The sequence below is a fragment of the Ochotona princeps genome, chromosome 2, assembly GCF_030435755.1.
Source record: "Ochotona princeps isolate mOchPri1 chromosome 2, mOchPri1.hap1, whole genome shotgun sequence".
Taxonomy (NCBI): Eukaryota; Metazoa; Chordata; class Mammalia; order Lagomorpha; family Ochotonidae; genus Ochotona; species Ochotona princeps.
In genome coordinates this window covers 85,036,232-85,061,949 of record NC_080833.1, presented here as the reverse complement: position 1 = coordinate 85,061,949, position 25,718 = coordinate 85,036,232, and the positions used below count along the sequence as shown (strand labels likewise).

Below are 25,718 nucleotides of genomic sequence, written 5' to 3'. Positions count from 1 at the left end.
ATTTTCCAAATTTTTGGAATTGATTTATTGGGTTATTTTAAGTGTTTATTATGTGATGTTTGGACAACTGATATAACTGCCCAAGACTTTTTAATTTTAAAATCATTTATAAAAAGGTAGCTGCTGGTGATTTTAGTTATTCAATACACAAGTGCATGCAATGAAGCAACTAAAATTGAAATTATTTGAAATAAGAAAACTCCTCCCATCCATGAGGTCAAATTTAGTCCCAATGTGACTTTTTTGTATAATATGGAATGTATGGACAACATATTGTAGCAGAACTATTGAATTCATTTTCAAGATCATTTAAAAAAGGCTTCAGTAGAGATAAAGTTAGTTAAGTTTTGAAAATCACCTACATTTCAAAGATGGGTAGATTTTACATTGTCATCATGATTGTCTTCTAAGAAATTCCATTGTGTCTTTTCCATACCCATCTTTTACATGCTATTTTTTGTTGATATGCTAATAGTACCATTTCATGTTTCAAGTTCCCTGTTCTTTAAGTACTTCATTTCATTTGAATCAAGATAATTTGAAAAGTTTACTTGTTATCCCTGGAGGTGGCTTGCCTTTACTGATCATGTATGATGTGCAGAAAAGGACAATGGTATAAACTGAACACTTCTGATTAAATGATCGAGGGATAGGAGAAAGGAAATGTTGGCAAAGTATCCCTAGGATATCCCCTCTTATCAGGTGTCACGGTTGTGACTGGGAAGAGTGTGGGAGGGATGAGAGGAGGAAGCACAAAATGAACACAACTGCAGACCTGTCACCTGTCCTGAGATAAGACAGAAAGCTGGGCTGTAGGCCTGTGTGTGCCTGTCAAGTGCCAGGAATGCCTCATAGTTTAGGATATATATTTCAATATTCTCAACCATACTAATAGATATTATGTGGGAAATATGTTTAGAGAATTACTGAGAAGTGAAGATATGTTGCAGTACACATCTGTACTCCAGAAGAAAAGACTCCCACTGGAACTGCTAAATATATCTTGACAATGGGAAGTAGGACTTTCTACCATTGTCTAGCCCTACAATGTCATGATACACTTAAATAGCAGAATGACGGACTTGTGACTGTTACTGAAAGATTATACTATTGTATTTATATAGGGGAAAGCAGTGGGTGGGAGGATGAATGTGGTGGGTGGAAAGGAAAATTCCTGAGTCCATGGACCTGTATTATGAAAAATAAAAATTTAAAAAAGATAATGATGAATACTTTAAGAACAAATTTAATGCATGTTCAGATGATGCTTATAGTCAAATTTCTGGTGTTACTTTCTAATATATTTCTCTAATTTTTTTTGGCAATCCAAATGAAAGATCACCTTGCACCTTTGAAAATGAGGATGGCTCCTTTACTTACAACGTGAAGTATATCAGTGAGGCCATACCTGTGGATGCTTTGTTCTAGAATCTGGATCTGGTACTGGTCCTGTTGATTTTGCTTCTTCATCTCTTCTTGTTCTTTTCCACTGCTGATTCCATCCAGAAGCCATTTCTCCCTCAAGGCCTTTTTCTGAAGTAGGAAAACATCAAGATTTTCTCTATGTATATATAACCCATATCAAGGTGTCTCAAGTGACATTTTAATTGTGACACAAACATCTGTCCATATCTTTTGGTTTAAATAAAGTTAAAACACTTTGAAGCCATTTTGGTAATTATTCCCATGATTGCATACATGACTACTCTAAAAAATATTTTGTGGGAGTAACTGGGGTGGTGAGCAAAACAGAAGTTTGGTATCATGTCTTAAGTTAATTTGACATTTGTCTTAGACTATATGGTAGACATGTATTGCTTTGCTTAACCAGCACCCTTTCTTTCAGGAGTCTGGCTGGCTCTATGCGGTGTTGATCTGAACTTCATCACAGTTCAATGATAAAAAGCACAAAATTCACCAATCTGTATACACATGAGGGAGTTGAATTTTTGTCAACTTTGACAATACAAAAAGACTTATTTTTATCATATGGGAGAAAAATCCTCTTGAATTTGCATGAATGAGTTAAATTTCTGGACTTGAGTCTAAGCTTAAATGAACGACAGCTTTAGTTAACCTACAGTCTGTGTGTCAAGTAGAAACTGTCATATATGTGATTCTTTTTTCCCCAGCAGTTTAAGTTTCTCCTGTCTTGTGGAAGGGCTATCACTGTGTTACTACTTTCTCTCTACAAATTATTTGTACAGTTATTCACCCTCAATTATTCATTGGGGTTCACTCTGTCTAAAATGAAGATGAAAGAATAGGAACTCTTTTAAGCTTGTTTTTCTTACAGTAAAGTTAAAATTGGAAAAAAACCTTTTGTCTTTTCTTAAGAAGAAAGCTATAATTAAAACTATAATAAAGTTTAACTTACTCTTGGTTGTGCTAAGTAATTCCCAAGGGATAATTATTTTAACTAAGGCAATGACTAAAAATACATTAAATGGAACTATAGTTTTTAGAAGAAAAACAATGTGCACAAATCTACTTCAAGCAGAAAGGAATCAGGAAGCTCATAGCTACAAGGACCAGGACTTGGAAAAGCACTGGATTAAGTGAATAACAATAGCACCCCAGATCATTGTACTTGTGTTGGCCTTTTCAGAAGCTTCAGCAATTGTGTGTACATAGCACACATACCTAGAGCATCTGATATTCTGTTCTGTGGCTGGAGATTACTTCCCCCAGTGTTATCCTAACCATTTGTGACAGCTGAAAATGTATTTTCCCATAGACCTAGTAAATATTACTGATATGGTTTAAGACTCAGCTCCTGGGGTCAAAGATGTCAAGGAAATCTATGTGTTATCAGTGCTTTAAGTTATAAGCGTGTTTATGTTGATTTTCATCTACTTTTATTTGAGGGAATTTGAAGATGCGCAATGCATAGTAAGGAAGACACCAATCAAAGCAGAGGATGTTTCTTGCAGATCATTGTAAGCATATTTCAAGTCAATATATATCTTCATAAAACACATACTTAGGATGATCTCATTTGGAGTTAGGGAACAGAAAATCATTCCTGTGATATGATTGGTATTTTTCTGGGTATGGATAAGAATAATTTTGATTTCTGTCCTACAAAAATTTGTTCACTCTTCACAAATGATCATTTTCCATTGATGCAGACCTCTTTGAATTTAAATAAATATACAGTTTGGTTGTACAATCAAAATAATCAGGCATAACCACATATTGTAGCAATAAAAACAAGGATTTTGCATTTATGGCACAGTATAGACTTGTGCTTTGGTACATAATGTTAATGAATGTAATAAAATATATTCCACAACAGTGAAATCCAGAGTCAAAAGCCATGTGGACTAAATGAAAATACAAGTGATGTGCAGGGATGAGGGTTCCACCCAGAGGTTAAAACATCGGTTGTAATCCTTGCATCCCATATCCAGGTGCCTCAGTTGGAGTTCTGGCACTACTGGTGAATCCAGATTTCTGCTAGTGTGTGTGCTGAGGGGTGGCAGGTGATGGCTAAAGTAGTTAACTGAGCGCCTGGCTCCTGACTTTGTTATGGTCCAACCCTGGTCACTGCAAGCATTTGATGGAGTGCATCAGTGGATGGGAGCTCTTTCTGTCCAACTCTCTGACTCTGCCTTTGAGGTTTTCGAATAAATAATTAAGATAAATGAATTCAATGGATTTATGGAAAATAAAACTTTCTAGATTGAGTGTATTTTGTGTACTGGTGGCATGAGATGTAGTCATACTACTAGGCAGGTTGTACTATTGCGCACAAATCCAGAATTGTTTGAATACTAGAATGTTAGTAATGTACCTGGAAACTCCCTTGAATATGTGCCATGGGTGTGATCATCAGCTCAGGAGATAAAGCTAAGAGAGTGTTCAGGTAACAATCTTGAAATATGGATGCATTAATACAAGGCGAGCACTTTGTCAGTGTTTGTGCCTGTGTTGTTTAGTATGTGTCACTGAAGTGTAATGAAATCATGTGCTGCTGGGGAAGCAGTGAGAACAGTCACGGGCTCCTTCCAAGACAAATGGGTAAGAAAAAATGAGACAAGTTGGTAGCTGTACAAGCCAAAAGCGTTCTCTTAACTTGGTGAACGTGTTGTAAAATTGATTTTTAAAATACTTTTGCACATTTTTGAACTCTATTTTGGACTTATGCCTTGCTGCTGTTTAGTGTGGCCAACTATTTTCTGCAACACTTGGAAGAATGTTCTCCGTTGAGACGGCTACTCTTCCCTCTGTGTTCCCTTGCGGTTTATACCTCCCTTACATGTGATGTTCACTATAGGACAAATGTCGTTGTATTTATTTTTCTGGCGTCATTTTTAAAGGCACAGGCCAATTTTATTTACTTTTTAAAAATTTTGTGGTGTCCAGCTTAGTTCCTTGCAAATAAGAAGAGCTTAACAAATGTTTATTTACTGAAAGGGTCTGGGTATACTCTTATAAATCCCATCTATCAGGGGCAAGCATTGTGGCGCCGCATGTTAAGCCTCTGCTTGCCAGGCTGAAATCCCATTTTGGAATGTTGATTCAAGTCCTGGATGCTGTGCTTCTGGTCCAGCTGCTTGTTAAGGCACTTGGGTAAAACATGGAAAATAGCCCCAAGGCCCCAAGGTGTCCCTGCCACCCACATGGGAGACTGATCTGTTCTTGACTCCTGGTTCTAGTCTGGTTCAGGCCTGACTGTTGCAGGTACCTGGGGAGTGAAATAATGGATGGAAGATCGCCCCATCTCTGTGTCAGTTTCTTGCCCAACTGTGCCTTTCCAATGAATAAATAAATCCTTTAAATTTTTTGACATGTCAGTTAAAACTCAGTTTAAAATTTTCACCTTTAATAGAACCTTAATACTTATATTCTGATTTAAAAAATACCAATGCACAAAAATATCTCCCAAATCAAAACCCAATACATAATTGCATTTTAATTGAACTTGTCTTAAATTTTTAATATTGAATTTCTCTAATTAGGAAAAGATGCCACTCTCTTTCTCTCCCTCCAGTCACACACTATTTTAGTATATATGCTGCCAAAGTGAGCATGACACACACTGTTTTGATTAGTTCATATCTTGGAAAACTGTGTAATGCTTTGTGCAAATAAATGGAAATCTCTTTCTTTAAATACAAGCATTCCTGGGCTTAGTGTAGAGCTGGCAAGGCAATGTGGGCAGGACTTTAGCACCCATTTAAAGTACCTTTGCGCAGTGCACAGTCTGCACAATTGTGTCCAACAGTCCAGGGCATTAGTTCAAGGTGTGGTGGGCTTGTGTTGTGACACAGAGCTTAAGCATTGCCTGCAATGGAAGTATCTCATATGAGGGCCATCTTACGTTGCAGCTGCTCTATTTCCAATCCAGTTGTCCGCTCATGTGTCTTGGAAAGCAGCAGAAGGTGGCCTGAGTTCTGTGGCCCTTTCCACCCATGGAGGAGTCCTGGGAAAACTACTTGACTTCTAGCTTAAGACTGGCCCACTCACTGCTGGCTGTTGTGGCTATTCGGGGGAGTGAATCAGCAGATGGACTTTCTTTCCTTCTCTCTCTTAGCTACCTTTCAAATAAATAAATAAAACTTTAAACAAAGAAACAAGCATCAAAATTGCTTTTGGCAGGATTGGATTAGAAGAGGCTTCTTGGTTCCGGAGAGCAGACTGCTGAATTTCTACCTGGAGTGTTTTTGGCAAGAAATAAGGGGCCGCTACAGAAATGGACCTTTCAAGAGGCAACATTCTTCTATATGAAATTTGCTTCCTCAAGTAAACTGAGAGCTTAAACTCCTTCCCATGCTGTGTGCTCCATGGTTATTTTGCTACCCATTCTGCAAGGATAGCAATTGCTGAATGCTAGTGAGCTATCAGTTTTCTCAGAAGCAGGACTTAGTTTACTATGAGATCCAAAATGTGTACAAAGTATGTGTTTAGAAAAGAGAGAGAGAGGGAGAGAGAGAGAGAAGGCAAAAACATTGGTTTTGAAGTTATAAGGAATCTATCTTAAAAATCGTTCTCCTGGCTTCTTGGCCCATTAACAGGGAACTGGATCAGAAGTAGAGCAACTGGGATTCAGACCAACAACCATAAAGGATGTCAGTGTTGCAGGCCATGGCTTTACCTACTGTGCCATAACACCAGCACCTCATTGCTCATTTCTGAGAGAGAGTCAGCAGGATGTGCTCCCTGAAGTCACTGTGCTTTGTATCCTTGGGCTATGGATGGCCTGCTCAGTGCTCAGGACTGAGCACAGCACATATATGAACAGGACTTAGGAAGTCCTCTCTCACAGCACATATATGAACAGGACTTAGGAAGTCCTCTCTCACAGCACATATATGAACAGGACTTAGGAAAATGGAAACATAGGCAGAGACAAAGGCACACAGAATCACTGTGATGGCTACAGACTGGAATGTGGAGCCCTGAGAAATTAAAGAAAACACTTTCTCCAAGAAGCCTGGTTGAGTAGCTACAAACATTGTTTTTTTTTTTTCTTTTTAAAAATTATTTTATTTTCCACAATACGTTTTTGTAGGAATAGGAGTTCATCCCTCCCCTTCTCCTTCCAGCCTCCCCCCACGTTTCTCTTACCATTTTCTCCCCTCATGGTATCACAATAATTTAGTCTCTACATACAAGTTAGAAGTTTAACTCTCTGACATTTAAATGCATCATGACAAAATAAGTTTGGGCAAGGTAGAAAACCTAGTATCATATTTTATTTCTTTTACATGTGTTTGTGTATTGGTCATCTTATGTCAGAGAGAACATACAGTATCAGTCCTTCCGGTACTGGTACAAACATTGGTTTACCTCCTAATACTACTTACTGTTTCACTGACTGAGCTAACTCAAGTATATAGCATTTCAAACAGAGAAAGCCCAACACAACATTAAAAACTTTTTTGTACTTGTCCACTGCATGATTGTCCATTGCAAAAAGATGAATAATTTATTTAGCATGTTCCAAGTTTTTAATTCATTACCCAAACCTCAAACCTCAAACTCATCCCTGTACAGTTATTTTATACTTGTTTTTTTTCTTAAGTTCCTAAAAGTTGTGAGTTATTGTTATGGTCATTTCTACAGTAAATAAACACAATGTCTTTTAAAATAAGCTCTGATTTCATTTGAATTACATGGAAAAATTGGTAAATCTGTTTTTATTTCATTTATTTTCTGGAAATGCACACTGCACTTCTTGTGTATGTCTGGTATTCAAGTAAATGCAATGTGACACATTGTCAGGATTGCAGGGCAATGACAACTTGAAACTATCCATCAGACATTGCAAATGTCAACCTGAATACGAATAAAGAAGCCCACAGAATCCAGAAACTGAGGCTAGTTGGAATCTTATTATAGTTCTTTTCAGAGGTGGTTACTTGTTCCATTAAAAAAATGGGCTCTGTTAAATTTGGGAAGTCTAACTTGGTAGACCCCGTGATCAGGCAGCATTGTCTCACTGTGGGGATTCATTAAGATTGTAGATAGCATCCTGCCCTGACAGATAAGTACAGTCTCCTGCAGAGGCCTGTTCACAGGGCACTCCTGTTTGTCATTTGCTTGCATCCTGTGTCTAAGTCACGCAATAAAATGTTGAAAGTCAATGTGCTTTAATTACAAAATGACCACACCCAGGGAAAGATGTAAAGTCTGATTTTAAAAATGGAGACTTATTTCTGGTTATGATCTCATGTTCTGTCAAAGCAAAACAAAACAGAAACCCGAGCCATACTCAAACAACTTTGGATTCATTGCACTGAGTTTTTAAATACAAGCATCCTTGACCAGGCCAGACACTAGACACTGTCTGTTGGGCCCCCCTCGGGAATGGCTGGCCTTTCATTGATTTCAAAGGCAACTGCTTAGCTGGATTCATTCCCTTGGGATATTAAGCAAGACTGCATTCAAGACCAAATTCTTAAGGCTGAATTCTCAAGGTTACCCAAGAAAATTAGGAAATCAGTAATAAGCAATAAAAGTAATAAAATCATATTTTTAACTCTCCAAGCTTGCCAGAAGGCATTCATTTCATATGTAAATATAACTGGCTTTTTGGCCTCCCCTATGGTTATTAGTGAAACTTGGTTGGAATTTTTGCCTTTCTAAAGCATCTTTACTATTGAAATTTGAGTGCATAGAATTATTCTAATCCAAAATCAGTGAAATGAAGTTAAAGTCAAAAAAGTTACCTTTAGATGCTGGTGTTTCATTTTGTCTTCTTCTATTTTTAGACGCTTCTGTGAGATTTCTTCCTGTATTTTTCTTTTATCCTGAAATTTAAAAAAAAGTTACAGAAAAGTCAACTTTTAAAAATCTGTTTTGTTGGGGGACAGTGCCGTTATCTGCCATTTGGCCAGCAAGCATATGCTCATGATGTTGGAATGAGACGCTTTGGACACTCGTATTTCAAAGCAAAGGAAGGCAAAGGAGACTTCCAAAGTGGTTTGCTACAGGAAACAATATGAAAGAAAAACTTTTTCCCCTCAAGGGAACTTCAAGTATTTTAATGTATTTGCTTCTTCACTCTCCCTTTTTTGCATTTCCCTGTGAGCCTAGCAAGATTATCCCACTGAGTGATGCTGTGGAGACTGTTTCCAGGATGGAGTTCTGAGCGGGCATGGAGTAGGACTGTGGGAAGAGACACTGCTTCTGGCATCAACATGAAGAAAGCGCCAGGTAAGAGGTCTGCTTGTGTGAGCAACCGGGTGAGCTTACAGATGGTCAGAGATCTGAGAGTTTGGAAAGTGAGATGTTTGTTCCTCGTATAGCTGGCTACAGACCGGTAGAGAAAAAGAGTTTAGGTCATTTTTGAGCTGAGATTGAAAAAGAAAATCACGCAGAGATATACAGTACCTTTTATCAAGTTGGATAAAAGGAAGCAAGCAAATACTAAAATATTCAGAAATGACAACTATTAACACACAGAGGTTGTGTTTAGAAACTAGACAGCAGGCAGTCTGTGTTTGATTTCTGGCTTCTTCATTTATTAGCTCTGTGTTCCTGAATGAAATCCTAATTTCACTATGCCTCAATTACCACATCTGTAAGATGTAGACTGAGTACTGATTCATTAGATGTGAGCATTACATGAGCTAATGTATATGAAAGTCCCTAGAACAGTGCTTGACACATAGTGCTTTAGAAATGTATAGTACAATTACATAACAACCCAGTAACTTGTTAATCACACAGAAAACAGCATGTTAATAGTGACAGCAATTCCATTGATCTGAAATGTTTTAGCATTTCCTGGTCTGACTTGTTTCAGGCATATGACAGACCATGCAAAAAAAGATTCTCATTTCCTCCTTTTTGATGAGAAATGACATGATCCTCTGTCTTATTCATAAGAGTTTGTTTTAAGTTTGCTTTCACAATTGAAAACTCAATAGATAAAATATACTTGCCAAGAAAGATGTCTAACGGGGTTGGAAGCAGGCTTAGACAGTAATTTAGAAGGAAGAGTTCCAAAAACATTTGGCAGCACTGTTGAAATAGTACACGGCTTCCTGATGTGATTCCTTTGAAGATGAAAACTTTTTTGATATTTAAGTTCAGGTACATTTGTTGAAGAAAAATAACATGTTATTTTCCAACTTTCTGTCATGTTTCTGTTTGTGTATAAGAAGACTGTAGAAATTTGTTAGTTTTTAAATTTCATAAAGAGTACTCCAGGAGAAAAAAACTAGATAGTCACCAAGCATGAGCCTTCAGAGTCACATCTTTGGCTTAAATGAAATTGCATCACTAGTGGCAAAAATGCTCAAAATTCTGTGACTCAGTTTCCACTGTAACTAGAAACTGTTGGTGAGCAAATATTAGTTATATTTTAAATTTATTGTGCCAGACATCGTGGTAGGTATTTTATAGGCACTATTTCACTTAATAGTCATAGAAACAAAGAAAGCCAAAGCAATTTGCATTTTGCAAAGGAGCAAATGGAAATTTAGAGGGGATGAACTCATTCAAGTTCTTACAGTTAGTGAGTAACAAGCCAGGATTTGAACGCAAGCAATTGGAGGTCAGTTTCCACACCCAGCTAGCTCATTCTACTGTTTTCTTGAGGGAGAGGTTAGCTAAGCAAGTCCTGACTGACTTCCCTCACTGTCCTTTCTGTGATGAAGTGCTGTGGCCTGGAGGCCTGTGCCAGTACAGTTAGCCATAGGTGGGGCTTCCCGTTGGAAGGATGCATGCCTACTTTCCATCTGCACCAGGACAGTTGTTCCCTGGTTGCAGTGTTGTGACTGTACAGCCCCCCTCCATGACTAGCTTACGGAGATGAGGCAATGAGCACATTACGCATTGTGAACTTGAATGCCAAAGCCAGAAGTACCTACTCATTCCTGTTGATTGTCATCTTGGGCTGGTTTTGCTTAGGGGTTAGTAATCAAGCAGTGGAAACCATGAGTAGAGGCAGGGCACCTGGAGTGTTTTGACAATATTAGGCTGATGCAAGGTTGCTAAGGAATACTGACATTTTGTGAATCAGAGATAATGTGATACCCCCCCCTTTGTATCAATGTAGATAGATAGGGAGGCAATTTTATAACTCAGGCACATGAATTTTTATCAAAGCATTAGTTATTTAAAATTTATTTTTTATTTAATTTTGGAAGGCTTAAAGCAAGTTTCCATCCACATTCTCCAAGTATCTGCAAATGCTGGGGTTGGGTTGGGCGAAAGTCGGGAGTGTAAAACTAATGCCAGGTCTCTCATGTGGGTAGCTGGAACCCAATTACTTGTGCCATCACCTACTGCTTCCTAGGGTGCACTTTTACAGGAAACTGGCATTAGAATAGCTGGGACTTACACACAGGCATTCAAGCAGTGTCTTAATCACTGTGGCAGAGCCTGCTCCCAGGATCAATCTGAATTATTTAATTATCAATTTATCTGTTATCTAGCTGTTTGTGTATAAATGCTCTATTTGAGGTAACAGTAAACATTTTTTAAATGTTAAAAATTTTTTATGTCGTAAATACTCAGCGACTCAGAGTTTTATAAAGAAAATAATTTGTGGAAGTGATTATAATCTGAGCAATAGGTGATGCATGTAATTACTAAGGTACGAGTAAGGTACTGTGAAGACCAAAAGGTGAACGGGAGAACTTGCTTTCAGCTGATGTGGTTAGGAGGGGCTTGGAGATGTATTCAAGTGTAGTGTGTCGGGTAGTTAGTTGGCAGCTGGGTAGTGGAGAGAAAGGATGTTCAATCAAGGGATTGATGTGCGCAAAAGCTGATTAGTAGAATATTTTAGTGCTTTTTGGAATGGCAAGTTTGTGATCCTGGCCACAAAGCAGCAAATAGCAGGGAATAAACCAAGAATATTAGGATGTGGGTAGCTTGTCAATGGAGAATGTTGAATGGCTTGACATGGGGTTTGGAGAAGAATGATATAATTAAAACCATTCTTGGACTCATTGTGCAGTAGACAATGAAGAGGAACATGAAGAGGACAATTAGGGTATTACAGAAACTTGTATATTAGGCCATGAGCGAATTAGAAGCAGCACAGGGTGAGGATGTGAGAGAGCAAGCAGTTGGCATTGACAGGACTTGGACACTGATGACTTCTGCATGTGTGAGAGAGACAGAGAGGAAAAGGGCAAGGGAATACAAGGCCTTTGTGCTCAGACAACTGAAAGGGGAGCAGACTCAGTGCTAGGGAACTCAGGAGAAGATAGGAGGTTTTGGGGGAAAACGACAGATACACCCCACGTTTGAAGCAGCTTTGGGATGACTGGTGTAATTATCTGGTAGGAATGTTGGATGGAGAGACATGAGAAGATATGTTGGCACTAAAGAAAAGCTGTAGGACTTTTGAAGAGAGAGGTAAAAGCGTGAAGTAGGAGGAGATGTTTTTGTAAAAGGAAAGGAATGGGCCGTGCGTGGTAGCCTAGCTGCTAAAGTCCTCATTTTGCTCGCGCTGGGATCCCATATGGGTACCGATTCTCTTCCTGGCAGCCCCACTCTCCATCCATCTCCCTGACTATGGCCTGGGAAAGCAGTTGAGGATGGCCCAAAGCCTTGGGACTCTGCACCCATGTGGGGGACCTGGAAGAGGCTCCAGGCTCCTGGCTTCAGATTGGGGCAGCTGTGGTCATTGCGGCTACTCGGGGAGTGAATCAGCAGACGGACGATCTTCTCTGTCTCCTCCTCTATGTATATCTGATTTTGCAACAAAAATTAAAAAAAAAAGAAAGGAAAGTAGTAAGGACGGATCCTTCAGGAAGCGTCTGCATTTAAAGGGTAAAGGAGGAAGGGAAGTGACTTGGAGATTTATTTTGGGCCAGTTTTGCAAATTAGGAACATGACAGAAAGGAGCAATGGAAGGGTGTTTGTTTCAAATAAACTCTATGAAGAGTCAAATGATAGCAACAAGCCCATCATGATGTCGCAGCTTGTAAGAGATGCGGATAGTGATCATGTGCTTCAAGACATTTTTCATGCAAGAGCGTGATTGACTTGTTCACCAAGAAATTCAGTAGCCAAGCTGAGATTAGTAAGCAAATCTGTTTAATGGCCAATACTGGGCTCTTTTGGAATCTCCTCATTATGTCTTCTAAAGAAGGGAAGGCATGATTTTGGGCATTTAAACAAGGGCAAAAGTAAATAAAACAGAAGCCATCTTGCTATTACACCGGATTCTATCTGACCAGAAAGAGACTAGAGGTGGTGTTTTTCCTAAATGAAACAAAAAAAATTGGAAGCAATGATGAGAGAATTGATAGGTGAGTGTTTCCAGATACACTCTGCTGGAAGCCATTATGTTATAATTTTATGACAAGCTTTCTTGATATATTCAGTGCGTAGGGTATGAGAAGAACAAGTAGAAGCTGCTTATTTGAATGTATGACAGCTGTTTGTAATAGTGTAAATAAGGCAAACATCCAGGGTGATGTGAAATTGTGAAGCACATGAAAAAACCTAGGAGGCCAGAAAAAGCTCTGTGTGTGTGTATGTGTGCGCACGTGTGTGTGTGTGTGTGTGTGTATGTTGATGTGAAAAGGCAAAAGCAGTTAGACTACTAGGGAGATGCACATTGTCCTATCTCTTTTTTAAATTTTATTTTTTTATTAAATTTATTCATTAATTACATTGTGTTGTAATTACATAGAATCTGGGATTCTCCCCCCAACCTCCCCCCATGGTGGGTTCCTCCACCTTGTTGTATAACCATAGTTCAAGTTCAGTTGAAATTCCCTCTTTGCAAGTATATGCCAAGCCACATTGCCCTATTAAATCCATAGAAATAACTGGAGCTTTTTCATGTCTCTGTTGTTCTGTACGTTTGATTAGGGAGAACAATCTTAATGGTGGAAAGTTAAAGAAAATGTATCTATAGGGAAATTGATGCCTAACAGGACATAGCAGAGAAGTCACAGCTATGCTAGTCTTTAACCTCTCATGGTTTCCATCTCATGAAGTTAAAAAAAATATAGAGATATCAAAGAAGTGTTAATTATTTTTCTTGGAATCTTGGATGAATTGGAAAGGTGTGAGAAGGCTGAAAGTGGATAAAGATCTAATTTTTAAAAGGCTGGTGAATTCACTGGTGAATCCCTAACAAACTGTAGAGTGAATTGCATTTAGATAAAGAATGTCTAGGAGATATTAGCTATTAGATAATTAAAGGTGGATTAAAAAGTCATATTTTCTTGTTAAAATGTTTTCAGGTTTGTTGTTAAAATGTTCTCAGGTTATGACAGTCATAACAATGACTAATGTTAATTGAAAACTTATTAATCAGAAATTACTTAAACATATATAAATATACCAATTTTAATGTTTCTCAAACCTCCATAAGGTGGGGACATGTTTATTGTCATTATCTTGGTGAAGGAAGTGAGGAGGGAAGATAATGGGAATTTTATCAATTTTAGCTTGACTTTGGACAAAGTTTTTTTTTTTAACGTATGTTGTGGGGTTTGTGGAAACATGAACAGAAAAAAGTGTTTGCAACTGGTGCTGTTAGGTTAAACCACTGCCTGTGACACTGGCATCCCATTTAGGTGTCAATTTGAGTCTCTGCCTGCTGCAATTTCTATCAAGCTCCCTGTTGATATGCCTGGAAAAGCAGAGTAAGATGGCCCAGGTGCTTGGGCCCCTGCATACATGTGGGAGACCCAGGGAACTCCTGTCTCCCAGCACCAAACTGGCCCACCCCTGCCACTGAAGCCACTTGAAGGAGTAAATCAGCAGATGCAACATCTCTGTCTTTCCCTCCTTGTCCTGTAACTGCTTTCAAATTAATAAAATAAATATTTTAAATGATTTATTATTATTATTGTTAATTATTTGAAAGGCAGATTTTACAGAGCGAGAAGGAGAACTGAGAGAGAGCAGTCTTTGGGTTCACTCTCCAAATGGTTGTCATAACTGAAGCTGGGCTGACCTGAAGCCAGGAGCCAGGAATTTGCTCTGGGCCTCTCCTGTGGGTGCAGGGGTCCAAGGACCTCCTCTGTTATTTTCCCATGCCATAAGCAGGGAGCTAGATTTGAAGTGGAACAACGGGGACTAGAACTAGTGTTCATTTGGAATGCCTGAAACCAGAGGCGACGGGTTAGTTTACAATGCCATCATACCGGCACCTAAAATAAATCTTTAAAAAAAAGAAGAAATAGGGCCTGGCACTATGGTTCAATTGGTTAAGCCACCCCTCGTAAGTGCTGGGACTGCATATGGCTGCTGGTTTATGTCCCAGCTACTCCACTTCCCATCCAGCTTTCTGCTTGTGGCCTGGGAAAGCAGTCGAGGACGGCCCAAAGCCTTGGGTCCCCTGTACCTGCATGGGAGACCTGGAAGAGGCTCCTGGCCATTTGGAGAGTGAATCAGCAGACAGAAGATCTTTCTTTCTATTTCTCCTTCTCTCTCTCGAAATCTGCCTTTCCAATAAAAATAACTGAATCTAAAAGAAAAAAATTCCAGAAGCATTTATTTAAAAGATGACAATGTTAACATTTTGAAAGTAATGTCTACTATGAAGATAAGTAAAAATTGAAGCTAAACCCAACAAATAAGAGGCATATTGAGATAACTTTAAATCAGAATTTCGAGGATGCCATGGGGGTTGGAGTTTATTTTATTACTAATAAGTAGAAATATAAAACATTGACTGCAGAATATTTGAAAAATTCAGAAAATTTTGAAGAAAATCAGAAAAATTGCTCAAAGTTCTGCTATTTTAGAAATAATCATTGTCAACAATTTGGTTCACATTAAGCTAGTTTTTTTCAGTGCATGTGAAACACAGATACACATGTCTATATAACTATAGGTACATAAATCATGCCCCATGTAAGAGTTCCGTACAAACCATTCTGTGTTCTCTTTTGCCCTTAACACAATGCTGTGAACATTTTTCATATAATTAAGTTTTATTAAAAATAAAAATAATGCATTTTATTTACAATGTTACAATTGTAATTGTGAGGAGGCCAGTGTGGTGGTGTAGCCAGCTAAACCTCTACCGGCTGGTGCCAGCATATGGTGCCAGCACATGGCTTCAGCTCCCTGCTTATGGACTGAGAAAATAGCAGAGGCTGAGCCATGTCCTTGGGACCCTGCACCAATGTGGGAGACCCAGAAGAAGCTCCTACCTAGTTCCTGGTCAATGTTGTGTCCATTTTAGGAGTGAACAAGCAGATGGATGGAAGATCTCTTTTCATCTCTCTCTCTCTAACCGTGTCTTTCCAAAAATAAATATCACCCCTCCTTTTAAGTAATCGTGTGATAAATTTTAGATCGCTTCTCTTTATTTTCCTTGATTAGGTTCCTGGTAGTGAGTTTTATGCCAAGGGATAGCCCATTTAAATAATCCTAATACAGGGGCTGATACTGTGATGTAGCCACTGAAGCTGCCTGAAGCGGCTGCTTGCAGATGTCAGCATTCTACGTGGGAGTCACTTTGAGTCCCAGCTGCTCCACTTGCAACCCTGCTCTCTGCTAATGTTCCTGGGGAAAGCAGCAGAAGATGGCCAATGTGTTTGGATGCCTGCTGCTCTCGAAGGTCGCCTCAATGAATCTTCTGACTCCGGGATTCAGCCTGCCCTGCCCTGGCCTTTGAGGGAGTGAACCAACAGACAAAAGACCCTTCTCTATATCTTTTCCCCTCTCTCCTTGTAACTATAATTTTCTTTAAAAAAAATGATGCATTTTGTTTTTATTGGGAAGGCAGATATATAGAGAGGAGGACAGACAGAGAGGAAGATCTTCCGTCCATTGATTCACTCTCCAAGTGGCTGCAACAGCTGGAGCTGCGCCAATCTGAAGCCAGAGCCTGGGGTCTCTTTTGGGTCTCCCACACATGGGTGCAGAGTCCCAACGCTTTGGGCCATCCTCAACTGCTTTCCCAGGCCACAAGCAGGGAGCTGGATGGGAAGCAGGACCACCAGGATTAAAACCGGCACCCATATGGGATCCCGGGGCGTTCAAGGTGAGGACTTTAGCTGCTAGGCTACTGTGCTAGGCCTGTAACTATAACTTTCAAATAAATAAGTAAGTAAATAAGTAAATATTTAAATAGATTTTTATATAGCCTGCTAAAATATTTTAATGAGAAATTGTTTTAGTTTATGTTTCCACAAATGGTGGAATTTACAATTAGATCAAAATACCATATCATATTAATATTTTAATGAAGTTAATGTGGTCAAATTTTATTTATAATTTACTTGATTTTTAACTTTTTCAAAATTGCCTGTCTGTTGATCCAATTTCTGAGAAACTTATCATTCACTTATGAATGTGTAAGAGCTCTTTAAAAAAGGTACAAAACCTTTGATTTGTACAAATATTTTTTATTTGCCTTTAAATTTTGTTTGAATAAAATTCTTTTGAAACTACTGACCATTTTATTGCTTCAATTTTTAAAATATATTTTATGATCCTAGGTTCAGTAATAGTTCATTTTCATTATCTTTTATACAGATTAAAAATATAACTTTTATAGTCAGCTTAATTTGCTTTTATTTATGATCAATGCTGATTTTTCCCTCAATCTTTAAATTAATTATCTAAGATTTTATCAAAGAATTCCTTCTTATTGGTTTAGGATGTAATTTTAATGTTTACCCAATTTTTAGAAAAATTTACCTCTTTTTTTATTGGAATGACAGTGTTACAGAGAGAGGAGAGACACAGAAATCTCTTCTCTGCTGGTTCACATCCCAAATGGCCGCAACAGATGGAGGTGGGCCAGTCTGAAGCCAGATGCCAGTAGCTTCTCCCAGGTCTCCCGTGTGAATCTAGGGGCCCAAGAACGCGGGCCATCCTCTGCTGCTTTCTCAGGCTTTTAACAGGAAGCTGGACTGGAAATGGAGCAGTCAAAATTGGAACCAGCACTCATATGAAACGCTGCTTAGCTTGCTATGCCATGATCCTCTTTCCAATTTTGTTTTATTTATTTATTTATTTATTTTGTATTTAAAAACATTTTCATGATAGAGTTCCATTGGCTCAGGGATTTCCCTTTCTACCCTCCTCCATTCACCTCTCCTTCCACTGCTTTCCCCTATATTGTTACAGTAGTAGTCCTTCAACAATAGTTACAAGTCCATCCTTCTGCTACTTAAGTGCCCTGAAGTCTGGTTCCAGGTTATCTTCCCCGTGCCCTAATTATTGATTTTGGTATCAAATATATTAACATTTATTGGGCAAATTTTCTTCATTGCTCTTATCAAAATGTCTTGATCAATAGCAGTAATTAATTTCTATAGGTGGACTTCAGAGTACTTCCAAGTGGAATAGGATATTGATCAGTCTGCTGTTGGAAGTGCTTGAGGGAAAACAGGGTGAGCATGATGTAAAGAGGGTAGCAATGTAAGCAAAGAAAACATTGAATTTCCTGGCTCAGTGCAATAGCCTAGCGGCTAAAGTCCTCGTCTTGCACGCACTGGGATCCCATATGGGCGCTGGTTCTCTGTCTCTTCTCCTCTCTGTATATCTAATTTTTAATAAAAATAAATTAATCTTAAAAATAAGAAAACACTAAGTATCTACCTGCTGCCATGAGCATATCTGCGCCTTGCTTTGAAATACTTCACTTCTGAAGTCGCCCATAGGAGTGGGTGTGGTTTTCACTGCAATTTATGTGGTGAGCTGAAAAGCATACATCTCTAAACTACATTTCATTTGGTAGCTTCCCAACCTTGGAACAAATTCTAAGATATCTCTAAGTAGAATCCACTTTGTGTTCTACTCTCTCAGTTCTTTGCCTCTTCTTTGGTGTTCATTCTAATGAACAGTAACAAAGCAAACAAAATAGAAAAGAATCATCAAGAGGCGATGCTAAACTTGGCCAAGTCTTTAGTGAAAACAAAAACAAAACAGAAACAGAACCTGTTGGTAGGAAAGATAATCATATGCTTTCAATTCTATATCAGTTTGAAGGTATTTTTCCTTCAGTCGTTTAGGATGATCAGGGTCTTGGGTGCTTGAAATAAAGTGTTGAACTCCGTCAAGGAGGAACTATGAAAGACGCATATATGCCATTGCCTGGAGAAGCCCTGGTCAGACAGTGTGTGCACAGTGGAAATAGGATTTAGGGGTGTGGTGGACTGACAAGGGCTTGGGACATGGCTTGCTTTGCAAAATGACTGATTCATTCCATTCTTCTTAAAATAATAACATGTCCCTGAAAAGCTACCCCGATTTTGTTCTCCCCCAATTCTACTCTTAGAAAGGTAGGTGGAAGCTGCTGTAGGTAGAAGACTGATTTGGGTTAGAAAATGTGGATAAGTGATGAGGAGCCACTAAAGGTTCTTCTTCTCTCTGTTCTACTTCCAACTCCATTCATAACCATGAGCAATAAAAATCAGAGAAAGTTCTGAAAATTTTTATTGGATGTTTGAAGGATATCTTTTTCTGTGCGATTTTATGATCAGAGAATCTTATAAAGCAGAGAAATGGATTCAGGGTGCATCATTTAACTAATCCCTTAACTTTTCCTGGCCACCTGTAAAATGGGAATGGTAACACCTGCTTGTGAGGACACTTACAGGACTGGGCAGATGAAAGGATGTGATAGCCTAAATGCTCTGTAAGAACATGTGCTGTTGTTGTGGATAGCGACAGAATTGTTTATATTCCAGATGTGTTAGCACAGCGTGATCATGAAGAACTGCTGTCTTTTGTGTGGTTGCCTGGTTCTGTGTCAGTCACTCTCTCAGTTCCATATTGAAAAATTGGTGCTTAGGAAAAGTCAATTCTGGTTTCATTCCAGAGCTTCACAGGACAGCTGGGTTCAGCATTGTCCATGATCTGACAGAATCCTCTGTCCCAGGGTTTTCTGTTAGAACTGTTAAGTGCAAATCACAGTCAAATAAACGTGATGATGTGTTGGTAGGTATGCATCCTGCAAGGTTCCAGATGAGGGAACTTCTCAAGGCAGTTTGATTTTCATGGGGTCTCCTATCAAAATGACATCACTGCCATTTGAAGAAACTAAGATATTTTATTTTCAGAGAAATGAGGTAGCTGAAGACTGGAGATTGGATATTGGATGTCCTGCCTCAGTTTCAGCACAGACTGGGCTGTATTTGCTTAAAACTCAATTACACTTAGCTGTCTAAACACCAATTAGCTTTGATCACAGTTTCCTAAAGCTGTTTGTTCCTTTTGACTACCAGGCAATGCTCAGAATGCTTACAGGAATGCTTGGGTGTAGAGGATAGAACAAAGTGGCATTATCACTCTAAAACACACTGGAAAAGCCTCTCCCTGTTATCAAAAACAGTTTCCTTAATGAACTATCAAATTATTACTCCTCATCACATGGTCTCCTTTATGGGTGGGTTATTATGTTTGGCAAAGAAATGTGGCGTGGCACATTTGTTTGAAGAAATCTTCTGATTGCTGGAAGAAAACAAGTAATCTTGGTGCAGCATGTGGAAAATTGCATGGAGCCTTAACTGGGCGACTCTTCTGGCACTGGTTGCTTTTACAGAGGTGATTGTTTCATCTTCTTGCATTATCTTAATGTTAATGTCTTCATACTCATGACAAATTGGAAGCTGTTCTTGTAATGACAACTTAACCATGAGGTGTGTTGACTAACAAAGGTGCCTGATGCATTTTCTAGTCACTAACACTTTGAGACCCACAGAACTCTCAATACTTCACACACTAGCACACTTTAAGGTGTATACCTTTGGTCCAGACACTGTCTAGCTTGTTACTGCTTTCATACACTTACTTGTGCAGATAGAAAGAATAGAGAGACACACATGTAGCTTGCCTGGAATATGGCAGCAGGTCAGGCTTCCTGGGCGTGTGACTTGGGAAGACTCCCAAGGCAGCATGCCTGGAATGGCCAGTACTTAGCAGCATGCTCTGATGTAAGCTTTTTGAAACTTTGAATACTGTTTGAATAAGAATCTCCACATTTTTCTGTGTGCTAACCTCCACAAATGATGTCACCGCTTTTCAGTCATTAACTGTCTTGTTGACTATTACAAAATCCCAGATACTGGCAAAAAAAAGAATGAAAGGAATTGGAGTGCCCAGTGACTGGGAGCAGGTGCTAAAGAAAGAACTAGAGCCCTTCTGTGATTCTGTTATTGCCTTAATGTTGGCTTTTATTCTTCCAGGAGACTTTTATTTTATGTAAAGAAGTTCCTGCCTACTAAATTCCTACAGTTGCGAGTCAATAAAATATTCGTTGAGAGTGGAAAGAAACGGGGAGTGGATCTGGGCAAGTGTGAGAGCTCATTATGTTTTTGCGTCATGAGCAGCTTTGGCTGGCAAAGCTGGCTCTGTTGCTTAAATCCCAGTGTCAGGACTTTAATGGCTCTTTTCCAATGGAGGCAGTTCTGGGCAGGTGCTTGTACTAGTGATTATTACCGAGCTTTTGACAAAGCTTACCTGCTTCATGGCTATATTCAAATGTCGCGCCCTCCATGCAGCCCAGCTTGCCCACTCTACATAAAACTGCCCTCACTGCCTATAAGCACATGGCTTGAGGGAGCTGACTTTGAGGCATATGAGGTTAAACTGAAGGTTTCCCAGCTGGCATCCTATAAGGAGTGCTGGCTGTAGTCCTGGCTGATGACTCAGTGCCCCACTAATGTGTCTGAAAGCAGAGGAAGACGGTCCAAGTGCTGCGTGTCTTTCTACCCATGTGAGAGTTCTGAATGAAGTTCCAAACTAGGCTTCAGCCTGTCTTTTGTGACTATTTTGAAGAGATGGCGAGCCTTTGGATACAAGATCTCTCTATATATATAACATTAACTTTCAAATAAATAAATAAATAACCTGAGGTTGAACACATAACATGCGTCTAATAAGCCATTAGTTACAGAAAAACAAAATAACTTGATGACACATATTCTTGACCATTAAAGGTAAGCTTTGGGGAACTAAAACATTACTTTCTTTTGACCTCTCTTCTCAGTGGGTTGTGTGCTTTGCAAACTAATTCTGGTCCTCAGAATTATTCTGAGCTCACCCTGCACACTGCATTGTTTTTAGTGCGTTTTATCTCCAGACACATTAAAATCTGGGAGTTTTCCATATTTGATGTTAGAATCGGTATTTTCCATGTGTCTGTAGGACTGGAGATAAGAAGAGGAGGATGATGGAAGGAGTGTGTGCAATATTACTCAGTCTAAGGAGATCTTTCTATTTTGGGGAGATCCACCTGGCCTTCCCCATTTTTCTTTGTGAGTTGGACTCACCTGCAGAGAGGAACTCTGCAGGGAGAGCATTCAGTGACTCATTCAATCCTCTTTTCTGCTCTTCCAGAGAATATTGGAGACATGCTCATTGTTAGTTCCAGTAATGTCCTCAGTGAATTCCAACTTACTAGTCTACTTCATCAGTTCTCCTTCTGTGTAAAAATAAACTATTTGTTAAAATACGTATTAATGTAAAAGGAGTACAAACAAGCTTCCTAGGGACAAAACAATATTTCATCAGTTTGTAGCAGCCTTTTTTATAGTTCAAAATCAAACTTTGGTCGTGAAGGGACACTTTAGATTTCACTAATGAAAAATTGGCATAGATCATGAAGGCAGGACACATGGTAAGTAGTTTCATAAACTAGACTATTATGCACAAATGAAATAATGCCTTTTAAAAAATGTTTTTCTGTACACTCCTAATTTTGCCTCTATCCTCTGTGAGTCTTTGAGCAGACTTTTGAGTAATCTAAAATTCAATTTAAATAAGTGGCATGATCACAGTGAGTTAACTTTCAGCTTGAGAGCTTATATGCCACATTCCATTTACTTAATATGCATTTAATATTTTTTTAAGAAAAAGAAGGCTAGAAGTTTATTCTGTAAAATTACAGCTATGTCCTTTTTTGTTTTTAATTTGGTGCAGTGGAGATGATTTTTAGACACTTAAAATAGGTGGAATAAATGAAAAGCAAAGATGATTTCATTCTACACTAGGAATTGGGCAAACACATTTTAATATAAAACTCTGACAGATTTTAAAGTGTGAACGTTTTTCCTTTTAGTATGAGGTCTAGGAGTTGCAGTATTTTGGGATGCTAGATAGTTGCCTTCTGATTTTGTTCTTGAAGTATTTGAAAATTACTTCAGGGTTGGAAAACAAGAGGAAGACAGTTAAAATGAGAAGCTTGTCTGAATTCTTAGTAGAGTCAGATAGTTTGAAGATTTCAAATACTTTCAAAAATGATGTGGTCCCTGTAGACTGTGGATATGATGTGTTTTCACTGTCCCAGGGGCACGGAGTAGCTGAGGCAGCTTCCTGGGTATTGCAAGGGTGGGGAAAGCTGGCATTTCCCAGGGTGTTCAGCACGGAGGAGGGTGGATGTGTTGTTTCCATGGACACATCACTGCTCCATTTTCCCTCTAGGTGGTGACAAATGTGACTGGATTTAGCCTGGCGAGGTATAGGCTGGTGGAAATTTGTTCCCATAAACTTTTTTCATTCCCCCCCCTACAATTGTATGCAAGTGTATGACTGTCAGGCTAGAATTACTGTATGTTCTTTGGAGATTTGCTTAATTCTTTTTAATGGGGGGAGTGTCTTTAGTCTAATGGAATAATCCAAAAAGCAGGAAAAGCACCAGCTGTATACTCAGGAACCTCCTAATTCTCTTAATTGTTTATAAGGCAGTTTACAACTCTTCTATATTAAGTTGTGTTTGGGACTCACAGTGAGAATGGCTCCTTCTCCTGCACACCTGTGCACAGCCATGTCTCTGGAGCGTGTGCTGTTTCACTAAGAATTACAAGACGCTCTGGAGGGAAGAAGGGTTTAAGTGAGGATGTGCCCCAATCCCACAAGGAAAATTGGAAGCAAGGTTCTGTTTGTGTGTTTCATTGGATGAGACATTTCATGAGTTAATTAGGAGACAGCAACACCAGAGAAAGGGGAGTGTGAGAGGAAACAACTCGCACAGTCTAATAAAGTAACCTTTAGACAACAGCTGTAATGTAAAAAGCCATGCCAATAACAATAGAGCAGAGCCCAGTTCCTGTCCCTTAAAGCAGGACAGCTGAAACGGTGGGTGGCTGAGTTTAACATCAAAAAAGGACAAAACAAACATTCTAGACCAAGGTTCTGAAAAAAGGAAAATGTAATCATTAGAGGTTAAGCATTTTAAAAAGCTTCACAGTGAAAGTGCCGCCCTTATCAACAGTCCTCTGGTTCTGTACCATTGGCTCAGAAAACATTTTGACTTACTGAACTCTTGCTGAATGGAACTGCGACATTATACTCATCTAATAAAAACCCTCCATTAGCAATATTAACTATGCTACGAGAATCTGAAGAGCAAAGACAAATATCCTCCCACTCAGCCCGATTTAGCTTCAGTTTTTAAAAAAGTACTCATTTCTTCCTGACAGCTTGCTTCAGTGGCAGAGAGAACTGAGAAACTGGGATATGGATTTCCAAAGTTTTCTTCTTTAAAAAATTGTGCCAGAAGTTATAGCTGAAGATAAATATTCTGCCACAGAGTTCCAAGTTTACGCCAAATGCAGCATTTTACAAAATTACAAAAATGAATTATTTTAGAAAAGTAATTCCTATATTGCTTTGATTCTTTCCCAGGATAAATATTTAAAAAGTCAGCGTTTTCCTTCCTGATATTAATAAAATATTTTCCAAGCCCATCGCATGCCCTGCATTCCTTTATCAGGGTCCCTCTTAGCTTGTGACTTTGCTGGAAACTGATAGCTGAGAATTAATCTGATATGTGTTTTTGCCTAGTGTCTTCTTGTCTAATACTGAACTTAAGTATACTAACATATTTCAAATTTAGTAGTAGTTTGTTTTATTTTTTCTGAAACCCCTTTAGAGACTCCTAAGTTTTCAACACACTCAAAAGTGTAAAACAAAGTTCAAGAGCGAGGATCTGTTTGTTACAGGTATAATCCGATGTTTGTGAAATAAAGCTGAAGGAAAAGCTGCATTATTTAAGGTACACAAAAGGTAAATGATACTGAACCGAACTACCTTAACAGCTTTTGCTTGCTCTGGAAACGCAGGCACGGTCTGTGAATGTCAAGTACATTTGCTGTGCACTTGGATTCCAAAACCCAGGAGTTACAGAGGGTCACAAGGGTTAAGAGAAGCCGAGACATGACCATGAAGGCTGACAGTGCTGCTTTTCCACTCCCAGGGGCTCAGCTTTGGGACAGCCAGCAACGGGTCTGCTGTTCCTCTAAGCAACCACCTTAATGAGTTTTGACTATGCAGACTTACTGTGATGGCCTGGAGTCGTCCCTTCACCAACTCGGCTTCTTCCATTCTGGAAGTCAAGGACAGGCAGGCGCTGAAGGACGTCCAAAGCTACCATAAATCAAAGAGCCTCCTTGGGGAGAGGAGCAGGGGTGACAGAGGAGCGGCGAGGAGAAATCCACTCTTTTCACCCGCGGAGAAAGGGAGAAATTCCCGACTTGTCAGGAGCGTCTCTGAGCAGATGCACAGATCAGGCCAGACAGACACATGTAATGAGGGTGTGCTGGGAGGCAGACGCTGAGGCTGCTGGCACGAGTTGACTGACAAGTTTGAACGGCAGCGGCACAAGCCCTTTTCCTTCAGGAGCTGCCAGCTCTTTGTTATAATGTGCGCAGTTAGCAAGGCACATTCTCTTATTAACTGTTCCTTACCCAAGCCATTCTTCTCCAGGAGGGGCAAAGGCAACCACGTTGCTGGGGTTTGAATCAGCCTCTGCTGTTACCGGACCCTGTGTGTGAGGGTCTGTGAGTGGGTATGAGTCAGTTCACTGGCACTCTGGCTCTGGAGCTCACAGAGAGCGAGCCTCACCTGGACTGGGGCAGAAATGCCAAGTCATTTGTTTGCCTTTCTCCCTCTTATTGGCTTTGTATAATAGACATTCTATAGTTCCTTTAGAATTTCATATAGGGATAGATTTACCTGAAGGTGCCCTCCCCTTGCTCCTTGACCTTGTTTCAACAGTTGGAAGCAAATTTTGAAAACTTCCGATCGTGGGAGAAGTCCCATGATTTCTAATGGGATCATTTGAAGGGTTGGCCTAACAGGAGTGCTCTGCACCGTCATAACACGGAGTTTCACTATCTGCTTGCTTGCCTGGCTTTTATGGGATGCTGATCTCTCTTGGACTTTGTTCAGAAATGATATTCTTGGCTTTCAGGAAGGTGCCCAGTTTGGCCTCACCAGTTACATAAGAAGAAGGGGGGCAAGCTTTGGGAAGTGTGCTGAGACAATCTGTGACTGCTTGCAGTCTGGCATGGTGTGGATTTCCTCCCCCTTTGGAGAAGAGCAGTTAA

At 39.4% G+C, this 25,718-nt stretch overlaps 1 protein-coding gene across 1 annotated transcript in view; it reads right to left on the bottom strand.

Annotated features, from left to right (window-relative positions):
* The window catches only part of PALMD (palmdelphin), a 51,763-nt gene extending 26,297 nt beyond the window's left edge, over nt 1–25,466 (bottom strand). The window contains exons 1-3 of the mRNA XM_012926056.2: nt 24,670–25,466; nt 8,178–8,258; nt 1,409–1,533 (exon numbers count right to left, since the gene is read on the bottom strand). Of these exons, the coding sequence (XP_012781510.2) occupies nt 1,409–1,533; nt 8,178–8,258; nt 24,670–24,714 (251 nt within the window). The 5' untranslated portion in view covers nt 24,715–25,466. The remainder of the gene's footprint in view (nt 1–1,408; nt 1,534–8,177; nt 8,259–24,669) is intronic.
* Between the last annotated feature and the right edge of the window lie 252 nt (nt 25,467–25,718).